General features: G+C 38.2%; 1 protein-coding gene across 5 annotated transcripts in view; it reads right to left on the bottom strand.

The window, feature by feature from the left end:
• The window catches only part of ARHGAP24 (Rho GTPase activating protein 24), a 750,039-nt gene that overhangs the window by 402,680 nt on the left and 324,948 nt on the right, over nt 1–22,411 (bottom strand). For all 5 annotated transcript variants that reach the window (XR_013446403.1, XM_078068884.1, XM_078068885.1 and 2 more), the window contains exon 2: nt 19,406–19,605. Coding sequence is in view for 4 of the 5 variants with exons in the window: in XM_078068884.1 (XP_077925010.1) it covers nt 19,406–19,588 (183 nt within the window). In the remaining variant the exon portion in view is untranslated. The remainder of the gene's footprint in view (nt 1–19,405; nt 19,606–22,411) is intronic.

The raw sequence follows: 22,411 nt of genomic DNA, 5'->3' as shown, positions 1-22,411 counted from the left end.
GAAAGGAAATCAAGAGTCTATCCTATCAAGTGGATGGATGCAACTGAATTTATTTCATCTGTTAACATGCTGCTTGCTTAGACCACTGTTTGTCAGATTTGACTAATGTATGCATGTCTAAAGAAAAAATTTCTCACTGGCTTTTAATGTAAATATTTTTATGGTAATAAAATAACATATTAACATACAACTCAAAGAGATGTACAAATCTGTGCTAAATAAACTAAAAAAAAAACTAAACTAAAAAATCCTAATATAATTATATAATATAATTAATATCATTTAATTATCAACATCAGAGTGATCTACTAGATGTTATTTTTAAAAATTAATTACAACTCACATGAATTAGGTACTGATTACTCTAGCATAGGGAGCATGTGATGTCTCAGTTTGCCTACCACTTATCTCTGTCTCAACAACTGAGAAACCTTTCTTAAGACAGCACTACATGGTACTATCATTTGGCCTTCACTTTTAGGGAATGCAACATTTTCTGTATTAAACATACCTCTGTTCTTTTATTGGGTCAATTAAGGAATACAACCTGGGGCCAATGAATGGGATTCTAAAAAACAGCTATTGAAAACATGAGGCAGCCCTCAATTATATAATCGTTATATAGATTTTTTTTTAGATTACTATGAACACTTAAATAATTCTGGGTGAGAATTCATCCATCTCCCATTTTGAGAAACAGGCACATCTGAATTATTGTCTATTCTCTGGCTTCAGGGCTTATAGAAAAAGACCTAGATTTGAAACTCTGCTCAAAACACAAGCTATGTAAATCTAAGCAATTTTCAATTCTATTGAGCATGAGAACCCCTATATACAAAACTGTAGTCCTCTCTGATTCTCAGTGTCTTCCTCTTTAAGGTGATAGACTTAGAACAGTTGATATTCAACACCATTTTGTACGACATATATGGATCGGCATGCCACTTAAAATGGTAGCATGATGGCATTTGGCAGAGCCTGTAGAAATATCTGAGTCTTTCTTTCAATAATCACCTGTCACCATGAGACAAAGGCACTAAAGCAAGACTCAAACCACTTTCTTATTGGCTCAGGCTTTGGCCCAAAAGTCCTGTAAAGATTTCTGATAAAACAGTGTTGACAAAAGAAGACTCCTTTTCCCTATGCAGGGTGAGTGTAAGTGGCCTTAAACCATCGTGTCTTATTTCCTCAATTTTTCCTCAAAAGCTCAAATCTAAGTCTTGCCATGCCACTGGGATGTAATGCCTCATCCCAGCAACAGATTTGAAAGAGTGAGAGTAAGGATGAGAGAAAGGTGACCGAGAGACAGAGAGAGAGAACTGGGGAATGTTCCAAAGCAAGAGGCCTCCTACTGAGACCATCCTGGAGAGGCACAAGAGCCCCTAGAACAGTTGCTGGAGATAGGATGGAGGAAAGGAGTACAAGCAAGGCAGAGAGATGCAGAGATACAAAAAGTGACTCAGAAAATCAGAGAGATTCAGGGAGTCAGAAATTGTTTCTCTAATGAAGGATCAGGATCCAGTTTTTTATACATTGGGCCAAGAATAAACCAGCTGCAAGGGTAAAGGGATAATTGGCCCTTTTTCCTCCTATATAGTAGTCCCTTGAGAACTAAAGTGGGGGATGGGGATTAATGTCTGGGCATGCACCAGATTGGCCTTTTAAACCCATTATTGTGAACCATCACTAGCACAGTGGCCAGTGAAAAAGCCCTCAAGTGTGACTTGCCAAGGAAGAACTTCCTCTCCTTGGGGTTGGAGTAAGGAGAATGGGAGGAAAGCCGAACATCTTTCATCTATTCAATTCCATTAAATTACAAAAATTAACGTCATCCCTTGCCCAAATCTATTCTCCAACATCATCCTATCAGCAGGTGTCCAAGTCCCATAGCCTTGTGTCTTCTAGTCATAACTCTGAAATAGATACATAATTTAAAAGAGGACCTTCACTGTGAATCCTTTTAGGTTCCCCTCTAGGACTTCAGTGACCAGTGGTACATTCCAGATTTGCTTCCATAGAAATCCACAAAAAAGAATGACAGAAAGGTGGGTTTGATAGGCCAGCACATGCTCTACTCAGTTTCCTGCCACATGTCCAAGAGGATACTCTAGCGTATATTTCCTATTAGCCATTTCCATGTTATGTATAGGAATTCAGAAGACAATCATCAGCCACAGCCGCTGCTACGTATCACTTGTGTCTTGTGTTAGAAACAGAGTGCATCCCATCTGCTTCTGTTCATGAAATCGTCTTCGTGGTATGAGTTTGTAAAGAGAGCCAGAAGTTAAAATACAGGTTTATTAGGGGGTATTGATGAATCAGAGCAGTGTAATGTGGGAACCGCCTGCAGATGTCTACAAAACTACGAGCGGTTCAGTTCACGAATGACTACAAAAACTGAGGATTAGATGTAGGTACCTGGGTTGCAGCAGGCCATGCATGCCATCTTGGATACGTGCTCTTTGAGCACATCTCCCAACAACCAAGCATTGCCTACAGAAGGCCAACACCTCCTTCCTCTCCTAGGACTTCTCAGCAAAAAATTGTGAGTTATTAACATAATTCTTGGAACCCATAGTGTGCCTCTAAATTGGCATCATTATTTCAAAAAGTACAGGGTTCTTCAGCAAGGATCTATGCATGCTCTATTCCTATTTATTAAATTAAGTATTCATTTCTTTTTTTCTCTCTCTCCCATTTGAAAAATATGTGTACTCAGAAACCTCTTGACACTAGTTTCGATCCTGCCCACCCCCTCAGAACATTTATTTTTTTTCCTTCCTGTCCTTCTTATACTATTTATTTCACTGTTCTGCCTGGTTTTGTCAATTGTTAGCTTTGGGCCATAGATTTTTTTAATCCTTATTAAATTCAGTCTCCCCATGTATAAAAAACTATGCATATAGTATTGTAAGAATTAATGAGATAATACTGTAAGTAGAGTTCTGAACATGGACCATAACACATAACAATTCATAATAAATGTTTACTCCCTTTTGTCTTCCTAGAAAGCCCCAGTAGAGTGAGAAATTACCTCTTAAAATGTATCTTCAATTTTTATTAGCTGAAACTCATTTCAATTGCCACTCCAATAAAAAATTTGTAATTGAGGAATGGCTTGAGTTAATTACACTCTAAAATAAGTTTAACTAAATAAAATTAGTTTCTAGAATTCAGTAAAATCGCTAATATACTTCGCAAGAAAAAATCTGAAATTTTCAGACAGACATCAAACAGAAAGTTAGACAACTACCAACTGTGTGGAATGCCACATAATGCAAGTCCCATGGACAGCATCACACAACTCCTATTTCTCAATCTAGAATAGAAAAGGAGAAAACAGGTCAGAAACAAAAATGCAATTTCTGTTAAGGTAGCTGAGCAGAGGCATATAAACTTCGACAACAAATTTTGCTGCTAAAAATTATTTCTATGAGCAAAATAAATTATGTGATTCAAATAATTAAAATAGGTTGAAAGTTTTGATTCAAACTATTCTCTGAGATCCATAAGTAGTTTGAGGTTTTTTCATTTTCCCCCATAATATTAAGATATCTTATAAGAACTGAAAAATTAGTATCTGATAGTTACATTGACCTCGTTGTAAAGGCTGTGGATAGTGACACAAAGAATCTCGCACACTCTGCTTTGAAAAATGAATTAAATTGATAGAATTTCAAGCAGTAAACAGTCTGATGTAAAACATGAATCATTTATGCATGTTTTAAAAATTCAGCCAAGTTGTCTATATTGCAAGTTTTGCATCTCATAATTTTAGAAGGAAAGGGCATCAGAGGGGGCAAACTCATTCAAATCTTTAAAACATTCTCAAGCATTTTTAAAAGTCAAAAAGAGAAACAATATTTTAAATAGGCACTATCTTTTTTTCACAACAGCATGTGAAATGATGACGCTTTAAAGAGGAAGTTTTGAAAACACTGAGAATTTTAGATAAGTAATTATGTCACTATCTGTGATGATGACTAAAACTGCCTTCACTAAAGGTCTATGCTCAAATATTCAAAATGCAGACTAACAGAACACTTAGATCATTTGTGAAATCTTTGTATACTTTGAAAATGGAATTCCTGCTTATATTCCCCTTTACTCTACCCTTCACTCTAAAGGTAAATTACCCATTTCCAAAATAATTGTGAATATTACAATGTATATTTTATAGGCAAATGTAAAGATTTGGGAAATAAAAGTATTAGCTTACTGGAAGAATCATGAGAGTTTACTTTTTAGAAAGCACGAGCATTTGTGTGGCTAAGCAAAATTTCTAGAAACCTGACTCTGAAAGTGTCACATGACTCTAGAAAGTGACTCTGAAACCATCAGTTTCATGTCTTCCTTTAACAGAGGAAGTATGGGGAGAAGTGATTAATTGAAGGTGACATACCTCACTAATGGAGGAACAAAGTCCATGACCCAGGATAGCCCTGAGGTTTCATAAAAGACAAAAACTGACAAGATGTAGAAAGTCTCCTTTAAAAATCTAAAGAAAATGTAAGTATTGAGTCTAAGCATTTAAAACAAAACAAAACAAAAACAAAAAATACCTAGGAAAAAGATTCAAAGTAGATTCAGGAATTTGGCCCTGGAAAGCTGTCTGAGAATGTGTTACAGTCTTACTGCTGATGTTTCCTGCCTGCCTTCCCTGAAGGAGGTTCTCAATGTTAAATAACAGAGTTGAGTTAGGGTTATGTTGGCTTATTTAAATAATCAGTGCATGCTGAAAGCAAGGCCAGGACTATGGCACATTTGACCCATATATCCAGGTCAGTGAGCTCATATCTATAGGTTCAGTTCTTTATTCTAATGACCTCATTTCCCAAGATTGTCCACAAGGGAGGCCAAGCAGAAGGTGTGCATCTATTTATCCAAAATATGGTTTTAATTCTAGTGAGGGATGCCATATTATTTAAGCATTTGTGACCCTGTACTTAGAAAATATATTCAAATAGGAATTCAGGCTCACAAAAATTAGCTGAGGATTATGCTAATGCACTGAATGGATTCTGTTAATCTCTTCTATGGATATGACACAAACAGGAACAATGAGTTAGAAGAGAAAGATACTTTATTCTAAGTGAAAATATATGTAGTGCTTATTATGATAAATTTTTAGTATAATATGTTAAGATATTAAAAATTATATTTGCCTAGCTAGAGAAATTAAGCAAGAAAAAGAAATAAAAGGCACCCAAATGGGATAGGAAGAAGTAAAACAGTCACTATATGGAGATGACATGATACTATATACAGAAAACTCTAAAGACACTAACAAAAAGCTGTTAGAACTAATAAAAAAAAAATTCAGTGAAGTTTCAGGATACAAAATCAATATAGAGAAATCTGTTGTATTTCTATATACTAATAATGAAATATGAAAGAGAAATTAAGAAAACAATCCCATCGATATATGCACCCCTATGTTTATTGCAGCATTATTTATAATAACCAAATTATAGAAGTAGCCCGAGTGTCCATCGACTGATGAACGGATAAAGATGTGGTATATATACACAATGGAATATTATTCAGTCATAAAAAAGGATGAAATCTTTCCATTTGCAACAGCATGGTTGGAGCTAGAGAGTATAATGCTAAACGAAATAAGTCAGAGAAAGACAAATACCATATGATTTCACTCATATGTGGAATTTAAGAATCAAAACATAAGAACAAAGGGGAAAAAAAAGAGATAAACCAAAACTCTATATATAACTATAAAGAACAATCAGAGAGTAAGAAAAAAAGAATAGAATCCAACCCAATCAGATACCACCACGGTGGCCAGCACCACTACCTGTCTTCTTCCTGCCTAAGGAAAGAAGTATGGGGGGAAAGTCATAAGCCCCTCAAAGGCAAAGAGAAGGAATTGCAGAAGAATCGCTAGCAACTGGGGAGATTGGCAGGTTGTTCCTCACTCTGTAATGTGCTTGGGGTGTTCTGAACCTATCACTGAGTAAAGGGCAAAAGAACGGCAGGGCAGAGAAAATTTTGTGACAATGTGAAGGAGCCTGCCATACTACATTTGTCCTATCAGCCATACTTGAATTTCCAGGAGACCAAGTTCAACCAGGGAAGGTGGGACACCTGGTAATGATATCCTGGCAGCAAGAAGCTGTGGGTGTACTGCCCACTCGGAGAGCTGAAGGGGGAAAAATGAGGACAAGGTATCGATTGCCCCATCTCCAACAGAACCATGAATTCATCCAGAGAAACAAGAGCAACCACTGTAGTCCCCTACAGTGATAGGCTCTTAGAGATGCATTTGTCCTTGATCTCTTCTTCCCCTCTGTCAGTTCTCAGTATGAGAGGCCTCAAAAAGAAGTAAAGAAGACATTCAAATGGCCAACAGACACATGAAAAAGTGCTCAACATCACTTGGCATCAGGGAAATCCAAATCAAAACCTCAATGAGATACCACCTCACACCAGTCAGAATGGCTAAAATTAACAAGTCAGGAAAAGACAGATGTTGGCAGGGATGCGGAGAAAGGGGAACCCTCCTACACTGTTGGTGGGAATGCAAGCTGGTGCAACCACTCTGGAAAACAGTGTGGAGGTTCCTCAAAAAGTTGAAAATAGAGCTACCCTACGACCCAGCAACTGCACTACTGGGTATTTACCCCAAAGATACAAAAGTAGGGATCCGAAGGGGTACGTGCACCCCGATGTTTATAGCAGCAATGTCCACAATAGCCAAACCATGGAAAGAGCCCAGATGTCCATCGACAGATGAATGGATAAAGAAGAGGTGGTATATATATACAATGGAATATTATGCAGCCATCAAAAGGAATGAAATCTTGCCATTTGCAACAACACGGATGGAACTGGAGGGTGTTATGCTGAACAAAATAAGTCAGTCAGAGAAAGACATGTATCATATGATCTCACTGATATGAGGAATTCTTAATCTCAGGAAACAAACTGAGGGTTGCTGGAGTGGTGGGCGGTGGGAGGGATGGGGTGGCTGGGTGATAGACACTGGGGAGGGTATGTGCTATGGTTAGCGCTGTGAATTGTGTAAGACTGTTGAATCACAGACCTGTACCTCTGAAACAAATAATACATTATATGTTAAAAAAAAAAAAAAAAAAGGAAGAAGATAGCAGGAGGGGAACAATGAAGGGGGGGAAATTGGAGGGGGAGACAAACCATGAGGGACTATGGACTCTGAGAAACAAACTGAGGGTTCTAGAGGGGAGGGGGTGGGGGGATGGGTTAGCCTGGTGATGGGTATTAAAGAGGGCACGTACTGAATGGAGCACTGGGTGTTATATGCAAGCAATGAATCATGGAACACTACACAAAAACTAATGATGTAATGTATGGTGATTAACATAACATGATAATTAAAAAAAATAAAATAAATATTATCAGTGATCTTTGAAAAAAAAAAAGAAGAAGAAGTAAAGAGTATCCAGTTCATGGCCCTCTCAAACACAGGCACACACACACATTCTCTCTCTCCTCTGTCTCTATCTCTGCTCTCTCTCTGTCTCTGTCTCTCCCTCCTCTCCCCCATCTCATAGTGCTGGAGAGAGAGGAGAAGAACATGGGCACACTGTGCTTCCTCCCTACTTGAAGTACCCCATCAAGACTGGTAAGTGCTGAGATGGGGAGGAACATAGATGAGATTAAAACTAAGCATGAGGCTTCGGTTTTAAATTACACTGAAATTTAATCATTAAAAATGACTGGCATAGGGGATGCCTGGGTGGCGCAGTCAGTTAAGCGTCTGACTCTTGGTTTCAGCTCAGGTCGTGATTTCAGGGTTGTGAGATTGAGCCCCATGTGGGCCTCCATGCTCAGTGGGGAGTCTGCTTAAGACTCTCCCTTTCCATCTGCCCCCCCCATGCTTGTGCTCTCTCTCACTCTCGGCTCTCTCTCAAATAAATAAATAATTCTTTAAAAAAAAATGACTGGCATAGTTTCTCAAAAGTTTAAACATGAAGTTACCATATAAACCATCAAATTCATGCCTAAGTTTATAACCAAGAGAAATGAAAACATATGTCCACACAAAAACTTGTACATGAGTATTCATAGCAGCATTATTCATAACAGCCCCAAAGTGGAAACAACCCAATTATCCATCAATTGAAGAATGGATAAAGAAAATGTGGCATATCGATGGAATATTATTCAGCCATATAAAGAAATGAAGTACTGATACATGCTAGACATGGATAAATCTTGAATATATTATGCTAAGGGAAGGAAACCAAAATTCAGAAAGTGAGAATACCAATACATGCATCTGGCATTCCTTCCTCGTAAAAGTGGTCAAAACATTTTGTAAATTATAATTGATGTCGTTTACAACTGATAAATATTCACTGAATGAATGAACATATGGTAATAGTGCTAGAAAAATAGAGAGCAGCTGGATCTAGGCAAGATAAAGGTAAAGAAGACAGGACAAGAAGATTGAGTGTCCAAAAGAAACTTAAGAGAAAATAACTAGCAAATGCCTGTGAAATACTTCATATATCAGGGGAAGAAAAAGTCACCTTTTAAAATACATTACTCCAAGCACTAAAGATGTAAATGTTCAAATCACATTTTCACCTATTCATATTTCCCCTAAGTTCTCTTCTCCACTAATTGAGAGAGTGAAAATATGCCTAGGTTTATGCTAATGAGATAATCCATATACAGGCTATCTGGTTCCATATATTGAATTGCACTACAAATACAAAAGGCTTCAGTCAATATGATTAAATGTTAGAAGCGGAACTCAAGGGATTCAACTCCAGTAATTCACTCTCAAACTGGGGTTGAGGAATAGGATAAGAAAACCAGGGCTGCTTCTCTCTGGGGTAGTCCAATTCTCAAAGAAAATCCTTCAAGCCTCCTTTGCTGTCACCATAATCATTTTGATAAGCTCTGAAGGAGCCCCAAAAGTAATCTGAACAACAAGAAAAGACATACTACAGAGGTGAGCATTGTTTTTTGAGAATCTTTCCAAGTGAGTTCACTGTTTTGATAGCATAGGTCACAAGCAAGAATAGTTATCTTCTGCTCTGAAGTTAGCAGGACTTACATGGGCTGACCATCTGTTATTTTCTTCAGTATTCAAATAATAAGGTATATATTATAGATCCTGACTTCTAAACTGCCATGTCAGGGTATCCTGATAGACCAAGATGACAAAAATGATGATGGTGATGATGATACTAACAACAATACTTAATATTTACTGAGAGCTTAATATATAGTCAGGTACTGTAAGTATTCTAGAAAAAAAGAGTATTCTAGAAACATTATTTCAGGTATGCTAACAACTACTCTGTGAGGTAGGTATTATTACTTACATTTAACTGATGAATAATTTAATCAAGTAAGTAAAAAGAAATTTACCCAAGGCTTACAGCTAGTGATGGAGCCTGATCTGAGCCCAGGCACTCTGACTCGACAACCTGTATACAAAACAACTGGGTTCAGCTGCTTTCCAGGGAAATGCCCATACTGTACAAAGTCAATTCTAGAGAAAATTATGAGGATGAAATCTTCTCATAACTGGCTACCATGTCCCACCCATTAATCTCTATGGGTTTTTCTTTTTTAAGATTTTATTTACTTATTTATCTGAGAGAGAGTGGAGGGAGGACCAGAGGGAGAGGTTCAAGCAGACTCCATGCTAAGCACGGAGCCCACTGCGGGGCTCAATCCCAGGACCCTGAGGTCATGACCTGAACCAAAATCAAGAGTCGGATGCTTAACCGACTGAGCCACCCAGGTGCCCCATCAATCTCTATGTTTGTCCAAGACATTATCCACTGCTCTTCACCCCAAGTGCCCCAGCAGCAACGGATTTTCTCAATCCGTCAAAGTCAAAAGTGACCTGATGGGCATGCCCACAATTCATGCTTAGGTAATAATGTATGATAGAAGGTCAAGTGTTTACCTGCAGCATAGTTGCTTTTCCATCATTTTTCCAGAGATTATGTCATAATACCAAATTGCCAATTATAGGAACCCCAGATAGAGTTGCAGAACTGTCAGAGGAAGCCTTTTTGGTTAGGTGGGCACTTTGGATTCCTTCCCAATGAGCTACATCTAGAATGAGCCCAATGATCACTGTTTAGCTCTAAATTCATTAAACCATGGAAAACAGACACATAAAAGCAGGGGAAACGGAAGGTCTCAGGATAAAATCTACAGTCCTTAACACGGCTTACTTGTCTGTGCGTATCTCTCCAAATTAATCTCTCATCACTTCTTGTCTTCTTTTCTTCCTTGACCATGACATACTTCCCAACCATCTACCAAAGAGCCATGACCTACACCTTTTATTCTGCCATATATACCACCCTGACAGCTTGTAATAAAGCTGTATTATCATCTTTCAATTCTCAGTTCAACATATATTCTTTTGAAAAACTCTCACCGAGGGCGCCTGGGTGGCTCAGTTGGTTAAGCGACTGCCTTCGGCTCAGGTCATGATCCTGGAGTCCCTGGATCGAGTCCCGCATCGGGCTCCCTGCTCGGCAGGGAGCCTGCTTCTCCCTCTGACCCTCCCCCCATCTCATGTGCTCTCTCTCTCTCTCTCATTCTCACTCTCTCAAATAAATAAATAAAACTCTTTTAAAAAAAAGAAAAACTCTCACCGAATCTTGAAGTGGTAATAGGTGTCCCTCCTATGGCCTCCAATGGTAAATAGTTATTATATTGTATAGTAACTGCAGTAATCTGTAACATCCACTGAAATTTAACACTGGATTCATGATGCTTCATATTATTGTATCACCTATGACAGGGACTGCTAACTCTTTTTCAATACCCATGTTCTCCTCTGCTCCCAGGATAAAGCTGGGCTACATGGCCAGTCCCTTTGCAGTTGGGTTTGGTCATGTGACTCAGTTCCAGCTAATCAAATGTGAACAGAAGTGGTAAGAGCCACTACCACACCTGGTCCATCCAAACCTTCTATGCAATACTCCCTTTTATATCTGCCTTCTATTTGACGAGGAAGGGAATGACCCCATGGTGAATTAAGAAGCCAAAATTTAAAATTACAAAATTTCTGGCAGCCTGGATTTCTAAACATTTCTTTGGGGCAGACCAAGAAGATCCCCCCTCACTTATTAGGAATCTCTTTGGACTTTCACCTGAGAAAGAAGCTGCTTCTTTTTAAATTCTTTTTTGGGGGGAGGAAGAGAACTCTGTTATAGAATTGGTTATATCCCCTTTATATTTCCTGGAAACTAACATAACAACTACAGGCACATTAGAAATTTATAAGTATGTGTTGAATTTTTTAAAAAGTCAAATGAATGAATGAGTAGCATAAATACCTTAAATTCTTTTTGTCATACTAATATAAAAACAGCTAACATGTATTTTATGCTTACTATGTGCCACTGCTTTCTAAGATCATTTACATAAGTTAGTTAATTCAATCCTCTTAACAATGTTATGAGATAGGTACTTTTATTATCTCATTGCACAGATTAGTAAATTTAAGCTTAAACCAGCTTACTCACTCACTACTCAATGTATCATAATTAGTATCTGGCTGAGTCAAGAGTCAATCCAAATAATCTGACTCAAAGTCTATATTTTTAAGCACTCTGAAAAGGCTGCATAGAAGTAAGCTATTTTAAAAAAAGTCTTCAACTAAAAGCAGAATAAAATAATATTTTATATCAATAATACCATCTCTTGATATAATCATTTCTAGGAATGAGCTAAGATTTCCCAAAAAATTTATGATGACACACAACACCATCTTATATCTCTTTTTCAATACCAACAGATTTAGTTGCTACACAGAAAGTCAGTTTTAGATTTAAGGATAAAATCCAGGTTTCAAGGTTCCTAATATTACCTTAAACACTTAATTGGGGTTTTGTCTTCTTCTAGCTCATATATTTTAACAAACAGCAAGTGCCTTAGAGATTTCTTGATTTCATTAACTCACAAGTTTCATTAAATATATAAAATTAGAGCTTAGTCTTAAATCAGTAATCAATTCTTGCACATTTAGAGGTCAACCCTCAGGTTATAATTCACTCAAAATCACTTTATTCTCTAAGTTAAGAAAATTCAGCATTATCTAATATAGTGTCATCTTCATCATGTCCAGAAAATACCCTCTCCACACAATCAGATCAATGTCTATCCTAGACAATATAGACTAGATTAATTGGGTTGGTGTCTATTTGGATTTTAGTTGTTTTATCAGGAGTCTCAGACTGGCTTCTAAAAATCACTGCTTGGATACAAATGTAGGGATCCAAAGGGGTATGTGCACCCCGATGTTTATAGCAGCAATGTCCACAATAGCCAAACTGTGGAAAGAGCCCAGATGTCCATCGACAGATGAATGGATAAAGAAGAGGTGGTATATATATACAATGGAATATTATGCAGCCATCAAAAGGAATGAGATCTTGCCATTTGCAACGGCGTGGATGGAACTGGAGGGTGTTATGCTGAGCGAAATAGGTCAATCAGAGAAAGACATGTATCATATGACCTCACTGATATGAGGAATTCTTAATCTCAGGAAACAGACTGAGGGTTGCTGGAGTGAGGGGTGGGGTGGGAGGGATGGGGTGGCTGGGTGATAGACATTGGGGAGGGTATGTGCTATGGTGAGTGCTGTGAATTGTGCAAGACTGTTGAATCACAGATCTGTACCTCTGAAACAAATAATGCAATATATGTTAAGAAAAAAAAAAAGATAGCAGGAGGGAGAGAATGAAGGGGGGGATATCGGAGGGGGAGACGAACCATGAGAGATGATGGACTCTGAAAAACAAACTGAGGGTTCTAGAGGGGAGGGGGTGGGGGGATGGGTTAGCCTGGTGATGGGTATTAAAGAGGGCACATTCTGCATGGAGCACTGGGTGTTATGCACAAACAATGAATCATGGAACACTACATCGAAAACTAATGATGTAATGTATGGTGATTAACATAACGATAAAAAATTAAATATAAAAAAAAAATCACTGCTTGGGACGCCTGGGTGGCTCAGTTGCTTAAATGTCTGCCTTGGGCTCAGGTCATGATCTCAGGGTCCTGGGATCCAGCCCCACGTTGGGCTTACCGCTTAGCAGGGAGTCTGCTTCTCCCTCTACCCCTGCTCATGCTCTCTCTCTCTCTTTCTCTCTCAAATAAATAAAATCTTAAAAAAAGAGAAGCACCTGTGTCATTAAAAAATAAAATAAAATAAAAATAAAAGTAAAAAAAAATCGCTGCTTTCCAGCGTCAAATTCTAATAGCCTGGGTATGTCAAACACACTCAGAAGTATCACCAAACTTGAATGTTAGCTATTATTTAGGTAATAATAAACTTTATGATAGAAGTAAAACAGATGGTTTCAAAAAAGCACTAGAATTCATCACTGGATTCATTTGCAAAATCTACACAACTGCCTTATATTTAGAATAACCATAATGATCATACTTCATCTCTGACTCAGCTGCTTCCCTCATGTTACAATATCCATAATTCAGGTCACAGTCATTTGTCATGATCATTAGTGAAAGATGGCCAAACAGATATTGTCACCAAACTTGGTGTAAATCTGTTTTAAAACCATTTTAAATAGCTAATCAAAGGTGCTAGGGGTAGGGGTGTTCAGGGTTGATGGAAGAACTTTTCTTTTTCACAGATTCTTCACACAGTGTAATTTTAACTTTTTTCCATATACAAGTGGGACTTAATTTCAAAGATTAAAAAAAGAAAAAATATTACCTAAAAACTGGAAAAATATAGTACTTATAAAATGTTTATAATAATTATGGGTATATTAATTCATTTTTTTAAATCGGCTACATGCAACATTTTTCTGTGCTTTGTTATTGTTGTTATTCGGAAACAACCCAAATCAACTTTATTTTTTAGGAATAACATTTTTTTCAAGTAATCTCTGCACCCAATGTGGGTCCCAATGTGCAACCTCGAGATCAAGAGTTGCATGCTCTACCAACTGAGCCAGCTGGGCACATCCTAACTTTATTGTTTAAATCTGTTCTGAATAAAATCTGTATCTGTGTAAGTGCGATACTGTAGAAAATGATTTGAGGAGAAAGTTTTGGCTTAAATGAACTAAAGTTTCTCCCATTTTAAAAATTATAGGATACAAAGAACTTTACTTTGATTTATTTTAAATGTAAAATAGTTCTATTTTGAGGTATACCTCTAACATTTTGCCCAAGGAACCCTGATTGGGGTGGAAAGTCTTGTTTACAAATCAGGCACTGTCTCCAGAGAGAGGAGAACTTATAGGTATTTTTGCCTTTGCTCAAAAAGAAAATACAAGAAAAGTGGCAGTGAGACTTTCTTAAGTTTTCAAACTTGTGCAGGTTGTAGTGTTTAGAAGGCAAGGTGCAATTTGAATAAGAACATAAGACACCAATAGTAGGTTCAAATAATTAAGTGTATAATGCACAAAACCAGATATATTGTTCTAGTAGAGATGAAAGGTGATGGTACAGATAAAAGAAAAACCTACCTGAAAAAATTGTATTCATTAACAGAGGGTTGCAATGTATTAGGTATTACGGACTGAACTGTGTCCCCCCGCCAGATTCACATATTGAAGCCCTACCCCTCACGCCCATGTAACTATACCTGGGGATAATTAAAGTTAAATGAGGTTGTAAGGGTAGGGCCCTGATCCAATAGGTCTCTTGTCCTTACAAGAGGAGAAGAGATATCAGACTCTCTTACGCTCCTGTACACAAGGCAGTAGGCATGGGAGGACATAGAGGGAAAGCAGCTGTCTGAAAGCCAGAAGGAGAGGCTTCACCACAGACCAACCTTATCTTGGTCTTCCAGCCTCCAGAACTATGAGAAAATACAATTTTGTTCTTTAAGCCACCTTTTTGTTATGGCAGTCCGAGCAAACTAATACACTTTTTTAACATGGCTGCCATTATTCCTTTCTAACAGATTAATGCAGTTCTGCAACTTGAGTAGCATAGGTGTTCTAGAAACAGCTTCCCATCACGTACCAGAGAATAGGTCTCTTTGTACAACGTATGCATCCCTTGATGTTATGGGCCCACCTATCACTCGAACCCCATTTCTTGTCATTTCACTACTCTCACAAAATGGAGCTATCTATTGATGTCTATTTTACAACTCTATGTCTTTCCTTTCCTCTGAATTCTTTTCTCAGTTTAACTACCTGCAAAACTTCCCCCAACCTTCAGCACCCCAGGTAAGGTTCACCTCTTGCTTTGTGCCGCCTTCCTCAACCCTTCTACACAGAATCATCACTCACTGCTTGGCATTAATTGTATCTGTGTTTTTAGACCATCCAGTGCTTACATGATTGTCTGTCCCAATTATAATTTTGCTTACCTGTTTCCCCCACAGATGTGTCGTTTTTAATAACAAGGAAAATATGGAGTTTGATTCTCTTTATTGAGTTGAGGAGAAGCTCAGTTAAAGTTTTACTAAAATAAATTGAAAACCTTTTTTTAGGACAGGAGAAACACACATTTCGAGGGTGTTAATACTCTCCTTTTAGAAATGCCTTCCAAGAGAGAGAAAAACAAATCCAGAATAAGTTTATTGAACATTTTTAGCTGGTTAGGAATACTTAAAAGGGTGAATTTTTCATTTCATTAGTTACGTTCCCTCCAGTAATAATGAAATAACCCTCATCAAAATATATGAAGGCCAAGGGCATTCTTATGCTTGAAAGCACCAATATTGAAAATAAACAAGCAAGAAGTAGTTCTGATTGAAAGCAAATCTAAAGAAAAGTTAAGGATTTAGGAGCAGGCAAAAAGCAAAGCTGAGGGAACACTGGATCAAGAGCAAGGAAATCTGGTTTTTAGCTCCTCATCTGCCAGTCATTAACAATATCCCATGGCCAATACACACATATATATACACCCACGCACATGTGCGCGCGCGCGCGCGCACACACACACACACACACACACACACTATTCATCTGTAAAAGGAGGGCATTTGTAACAACTAAATATTTTTTTCCCAGTTTTAACATTTTTCAAGATGTTCAATTGTTCTTCATTGAGATGATTCTTTAAAAAGATTTACTTAATGTGATTTAAACTTTGTTGTCATGAAGTGATTATGATTTAATATATTAAGTTATGATTTTGAGTTATGACTTTGATATATGAGGTTGAGAATGGTGGATACTATTCACAGCACCTGGTACTGGCACCGCCCTTCCTGGCTATAGATACCTTTCATTGACTGACTCACTAACTCATTCAAATATATGCTTCAGAACTTAACAATGCGCCAGGCATCTACCTTCACTTAAAGAAACTCCTTTTTTTTTTTTTTTTTTAAGTAGGCTCACACAACACAGGGCTCGAACTCACGACTCTGAGACCAAGACCTGAGCTGAGATCAAGAGTTGGGTGCTCAGCTGACTGAGCCACCCAGACACCCCAGAAACTACTTCTAAGTAAGGAATTGGCCATTCACAGGCAGATACATGGTCCTTAAAATTACTAAATGCCCTCTAATACAGAAATGGTCAGTTTTTAATCTGATTCTTTGTGGGTGTATTTGAACACTACTGTAAAAAATTAAAATTAAAAAGCTCAATGTCAAAACTCCTGGTGTTTGAACTGCCGTGAAAGATGATATAAAAAATAATAATAATTCAGGGGCGCCTGGGTGGCTCAGTTGGTTAAGCGACTGCCTTCGGCTCAGGTCATGATCCTGGAGTCCCTGGATCGAGTCCCGCATCGGGCTCCCTGCTCGGCGAGGAGCCTGCTTCTCCCTCTGACCCTCCCCCTCTCCTGCTCTCTCTCTCTCTCTCTCTCATTCTCACTCTCTCAAATAAATCTTTAAATAATAATAATAATAATAATAATTCAAAGTTATTTACCCCCCATTTTTGAGGAGGGGAGGGGCAGAGGGAGAGGGAGAGAGAATCTTATGCAGGCTCCATGCCCAGTGTGGAAGCCAGACACGGGGCTCGATCCCACAACCCTGAGATCACGACCTGAGCAGAAATCAAGAGTCATGACACTTAACTGACTGAGCCACCCAGGTGTCCCTACCCTAAATTTTGACTGCTTTATTAACAAATAATATTTGGAAAGAAAATTAAGAAACTTTTTTGGGGGAAATAACAGTAGCCTGTCTTTGGTTTGTATGAGAATTAGTACTTTCTCGTCAATATAACTCTATTTTGTTAAGTTTAGTTATTATAAGTTTAGAAACACTGGTAATATAATGATATCAAAATACAACTTATCTTAGAAATATTATGAATTAAAGTGATTTTTATTTTGAGGCAATTTTCATTAATCAGAATTTCTTGCATTTTCTTATTTATATTTCCGATTTATTAGCAAAATAACTACGCTGCATTGAAGACCATGTGTAACTATGTAGACCTTCTGGGAAACTACACAGAGAAATTACATAGCATAGCCAAGGCTGTATGATAAAATCCTCTTTGAGCAGCTTAGGGCAGAGTTCCTCAAACTGGGGTTCCTGTGCATATTCTCTGACATCTGCAAATTCTCAGATTGTAGAAACAATGAACTTGGGCCTGATCCACTCTATCCCACGTTCATTAGTAGAAGATAACGCTAAGCTCACCAAAGAGTCAGAACATTTGTTTGATCTTCTTTCACCATCTTCACACACTCAGCTCCTGAATCCTCTGCTCTTCTTACCTTCCCCCAACACCCCCCCACCCCGTTTAGGGGATCCAGGAGGATCTTACCTAATTAATCTTTTAAATTGTACCCATTGTGGCCAAACTATACCAGAATAAGACTCCCTGGGATAAAACACTGGATCTTACTCATACTTCCATTTTATTCCATGTGTTTCTCCATACCAAAGTCCCCATAGTGGATCCTCCATATTCTGTTTTCTCACATTAACCTGATCCCTTTCTGAGTTTGATAAACACGATTTTATATTCAAGATAATACCATAATGTAATCTATAGTATAAAACAAGGTACAATGAGAAAAGAGCCCTAGAGTATAGGATAAGAGAAAAAAGACTCTACTGCTTTGCCTCTAATGCCCATACAATCTTGGTCACATTGCCTCCTATCACTGAGCCACAATTTCTGCATCTGTAATGCTAATCCCCACATTCCCCACTGGTTTGCTGTGACGAATGCAAGAACTGGTATGGAAATGCACCATTAACTGTCATGATATTTTTATTAATCCTTATGGGATACACTTATTAACTTATTTATGAGGTCTTTGGCTAAGGATATATGAGGTCGGACTTACTTGGAGGCAAATCACGGCACCACTGTCTAATATGGAGTAATGCATATTATTCCTAAACCTTGGTTTCTTCATGCATAAATGGGGATAATCCTACCTCATAGGATTATTTTAAACATTTCATAAGATAACATATATAAGTTCATAGTCTAATGCCTGGCCCGGTAAATAAATGCTTAAAAAGTAGTAGCAATTTCAAAAAATATTTATAGGATGTGCATTTGTTGCTATTTTTTTATAATTCAACTAGACAAATGAGAACTTTGTGAAATTATAATGTCTGAGAACGTAAAATACTAAAGCAGAGCCCTGACCCAAATTCCTAATTAAGTTCTTGAACTTTAGCACAAGGGAAATAGCCTCAAAAACATACTGTTGGGGATGTTTATGTCATTCAGTCTATAATGTTTCTTCTTTCATTTATGTATCCTATAGCTATAGATGAAGGGAAAACACATTGGGGATACTTCAGGGGGCATCTCCCTCCATCAACTGATGATCACAGCTAGGAAAGCTTGTTGTAGCTACAGGAAGAGCTGGAGATTTTTTCCTCTCGCTCATTGTAGCCTAGAGATTTGTGGGTGAGAAAATGATAAGTGAACAAGCAAATACAAGACCACTAAGGGACCACAAAAGACACAACAGCGATTCCCAGAAGAGTATATTGTGCATGCTGATTGGATGTATCAATGTTGTTCCATTTAGCACGATATCCATATTTTATGTGAGTTAAGGTGGAAGGAAGCCCCTGGGAACTGATTGCTGAAGGTATCTCAAAAATTACTGCAAGTTGTGTTTATAGTTTTCCTTCAAATCTGTGCTTGTAACTGACTTCTGAGAAAAGGAAAGATGTTTTGGCTACAATATATAGCTTCTAGCAGATGTCCATTAAAATTTCTCATAAAGTAAGTATGCCCGAGGGACTCAGACATTCTGTTCCAGCTTAGTAAAAGTCAAAATTAATATTAGACAAGTATGATTTGCCTCTTGGCCTCAATTAGCGAGTCCATCATCTTGAACCAAAGTAAACAATGAGAAAAAGTGTGAAAGATGCCAATGAACCGAAGGAGACCAGGGAAATTGGGTTGACCTCAGACTCCATCAGTTTCTAGCAAACCCCTCTTACCTCTTGGCTTGCTTATGACCACAGTGCTTTTTATTTTCTCTTACTTACCAAGGGCTTCGTTTCATCTTCATCTTTGAAGTAATAGAGCTGATCTCCCTTGAGCACAAACCAGCGAGTATGCCAAGTCTTGACGAAGCCTCCTTGCTTCCTCAGCCACCCACACTTCACGGCATTGTTCCGCCCTTGGCCTTGCTGGGGGCTCTCGGTGCAGTCATTGTTCTCCTCCATCATCAGGCTGATGAACTTTCCTATTTAGCAAGCAAGAAGAAAAAAAGGAAGAATAAGGTACATATTCAACTCCCTCCTAAATCACTTCTGTCCCTTAGAAAAACAGGAAGAGTGAAAAATGTATATTAACATACTTGCCAAATTTCTAGAGGCAAACCACAGACCTGACAACAACATGCCTGGGAAAAACTCGGGGAAAGTTTGTTGTGTCTTCCTTTAAGGAGTTAGTCAGCTGGGTGATAATATTCCTTTCTTCCTAAGTAGAACTAAAGAATGGGAAAGTTCTAAAGGATATGTGTTAAGAAGCAATTTTTGAAAATAAACTAAAACCACCAACAAAAACATAATTCTCATGGTAATGGGCCTCTGTGTCTGGTTGCACTGATTGGGTCCTGCGTGTGCAGACCTGGGATTATCTGAGCAAACACTAGCCGGACACATGTTAAAGTTTAAAGGGACTATTTTTAAAACCTCAATGGAAGACATTTGCTTTACACATGTGAAAATTTCTCAAAATGTATCTGCTCCCCATTCACCCAAAGTATCCCCTTGAGAGTTTCTTTGGCTGGTCGGCCAGGAATTAGTGCAGCTGAAAAAGTCTAGGAAACAAACAAACAAAACCCTGCTTGGCCAGTTGAGTCTCCTTCAACTCCAGGAGTGCTGCACGAAGAAGAATTTTCAAGGTTACGTGTGAAGGAGCCTAAGGTCACACACACACTATACATAGCAAGAAAACGAGTCTATCACAGAGAAAATACGAATCGACAGGTGAGAAGTGAAAGTGTCGCTGTAACAACAGAGGAGGTGGCTTTCCCGGAGAGCAGGGGACCCGTGGTTACAAATAAAAGACATTTCCTGTCCCTGAGGCTTCCAGCAAAGGCTTGCTGATGTTTCTTTCTAAGCACTTTTTCAGGAAGTGAGAGGTTCAGACTTTACCCTGTGTCTCTGAGGAGGATAGAAGAATACATATTAATTCGTAAAACAGAGAATATTCCTGTTTGGCATATTCATGCACAGAGCTCTTATTTTTTTCTGCTTGATTTCAGAAAACAAGCTGTCCTTCTGTCTAGTCTTTATTTCCACCACTAATTTTTCACTTGCTTTGTATGTCCACGATCCTACTTATAAATTCCATGAAGTTTCCATTGTCGGCCTTCAGTCATTTACGTTTCTTCCTTCAAGGTACAGGGTCAAACCCTCCACAGTGGGCCTCTAGTCCTGCCATTCCAGTTGCAGGGATGAAGCAGAACTTTGGTTCTAATTCTTCTTATTTTTTTATTTATTTATTTTTTAATTTTATTATGTTATGTTAGTCACCATACAATACATCATTGGTTTTTGATGTGGTGATCCACGATCCATTGTTTTCGTATAACACCCAGTGCTCCAGGCAGTACGTGCCCTCCTTAATACCCATCACTGGGCTAACCAATCTCCCCTTCCCCCTCCCCTCTAAAACCCTGTTTGTTTCTCAGGTCCATGGTCTCTCATGGTTCATCTCTCCTTCTTATTTGGATCATTCACACTATCTCAGTAGTTGTTCCTCTTCTATGGGCATGCATCACAATCTATCTCCAGCCCTGTTTTCAAGCTTCAAGTAGGTCGATTAACTACCATCTGTCCTATTCAGTATCCACTTTTCCCTTTCTTGTACTGAAATATCCTCCTAATGAACATGCCCTCACCCCTACAAAACATCTCAAAACTTCCTTTGCTCTACAGGGCATTCCCGCAAGAGAAGCCACTGAGTGCAGGAAACATTCTCCCCTCCGCGTGTGTGCATGTATATGTGTGCAGACTGGCTCATGCCTGATGTTTCCAGTTTGTTATGCCCTTAGGGCAGGAATTTTCAACTTTCTTCTTTCATAGTACTTGACCTAGTATAAAGAGCCAAGTAAATCTCATTCTAAATGAACAATAAATGCTGTTAACGTAATTTAGATAATAAGTATGCTTATTTAGAACACTCTAAATCATCTTTTTTTTGGCTTCCTGGTATTAAAATTGTTCAAATCTATACAACTGGCTATTTCATCATCACCCATTTATTCTTTGACCAAATATCTTCACATATAAAGTTGAATAAGACCTTAAAGCAGACATTCCAACATATGCACACACAGGCAGACCTACACAAAAATCTCTAATTCATTGTACAACAACAAATTCCTTCTTTGGGCTCTTCTTTTTTTCCCCCCCCTTTCCTCTCATATTCACGTTTTATATTAAATTTGAAAAATTCCCTCTAAAATGCTTCACGGTAATGGGTAACCTACCATCAATGACATAAAAAAATACAAGTGCCTAGTTTTGCCTTTGTCTACCATTAATACCTTAGTAAAAAATGTGTGCACATTAGAACATGATTCATGATTCTCCCTACCTACATCTTCTATAAGTACAGAGAAATCAACAATAGCATCGCCCACTGAACTCTTGGCTTTAATGCTTATATTTTCATGACTCCAGAATACATCAGAAAGTATTTTAATAATACTGATTGTAACAATTCATTAAAACAGGAATGAAAACAAATTATATCATATCCCTAAGAGAAAATAATACCACAACTATTGCTGGATGCATAAAATTAAGTTTTACTAAAGTAACCATGATTTTTATAGAGGAGGTATTTTTTTAAAATATTTTATTTATTTATTTTAGAGAGAGCAAGAAAGAGAGCATGAGCGGGGAGGGAGGGGCAGAGGGAGAGGGAGAAGCAGACTCCAGGCTTGATCCCAGGACCCCTCCCGGGACCCGAGGATCATGACCTGGGCTAAAGGCAGCCACTTAACCGACTGAGCTACCCAGGTGCCCCAAGAGGAG

Source organism: Halichoerus grypus, chromosome 3 (assembly GCF_964656455.1).
Source record: "Halichoerus grypus chromosome 3, mHalGry1.hap1.1, whole genome shotgun sequence".
Classification (NCBI taxonomy): Eukaryota; Metazoa; Chordata; class Mammalia; order Carnivora; family Phocidae; genus Halichoerus; species Halichoerus grypus.
The sequence above is the reverse complement of the archived record's forward strand: the minus strand, read 5'-3'. Positions and strand labels throughout refer to the sequence as shown.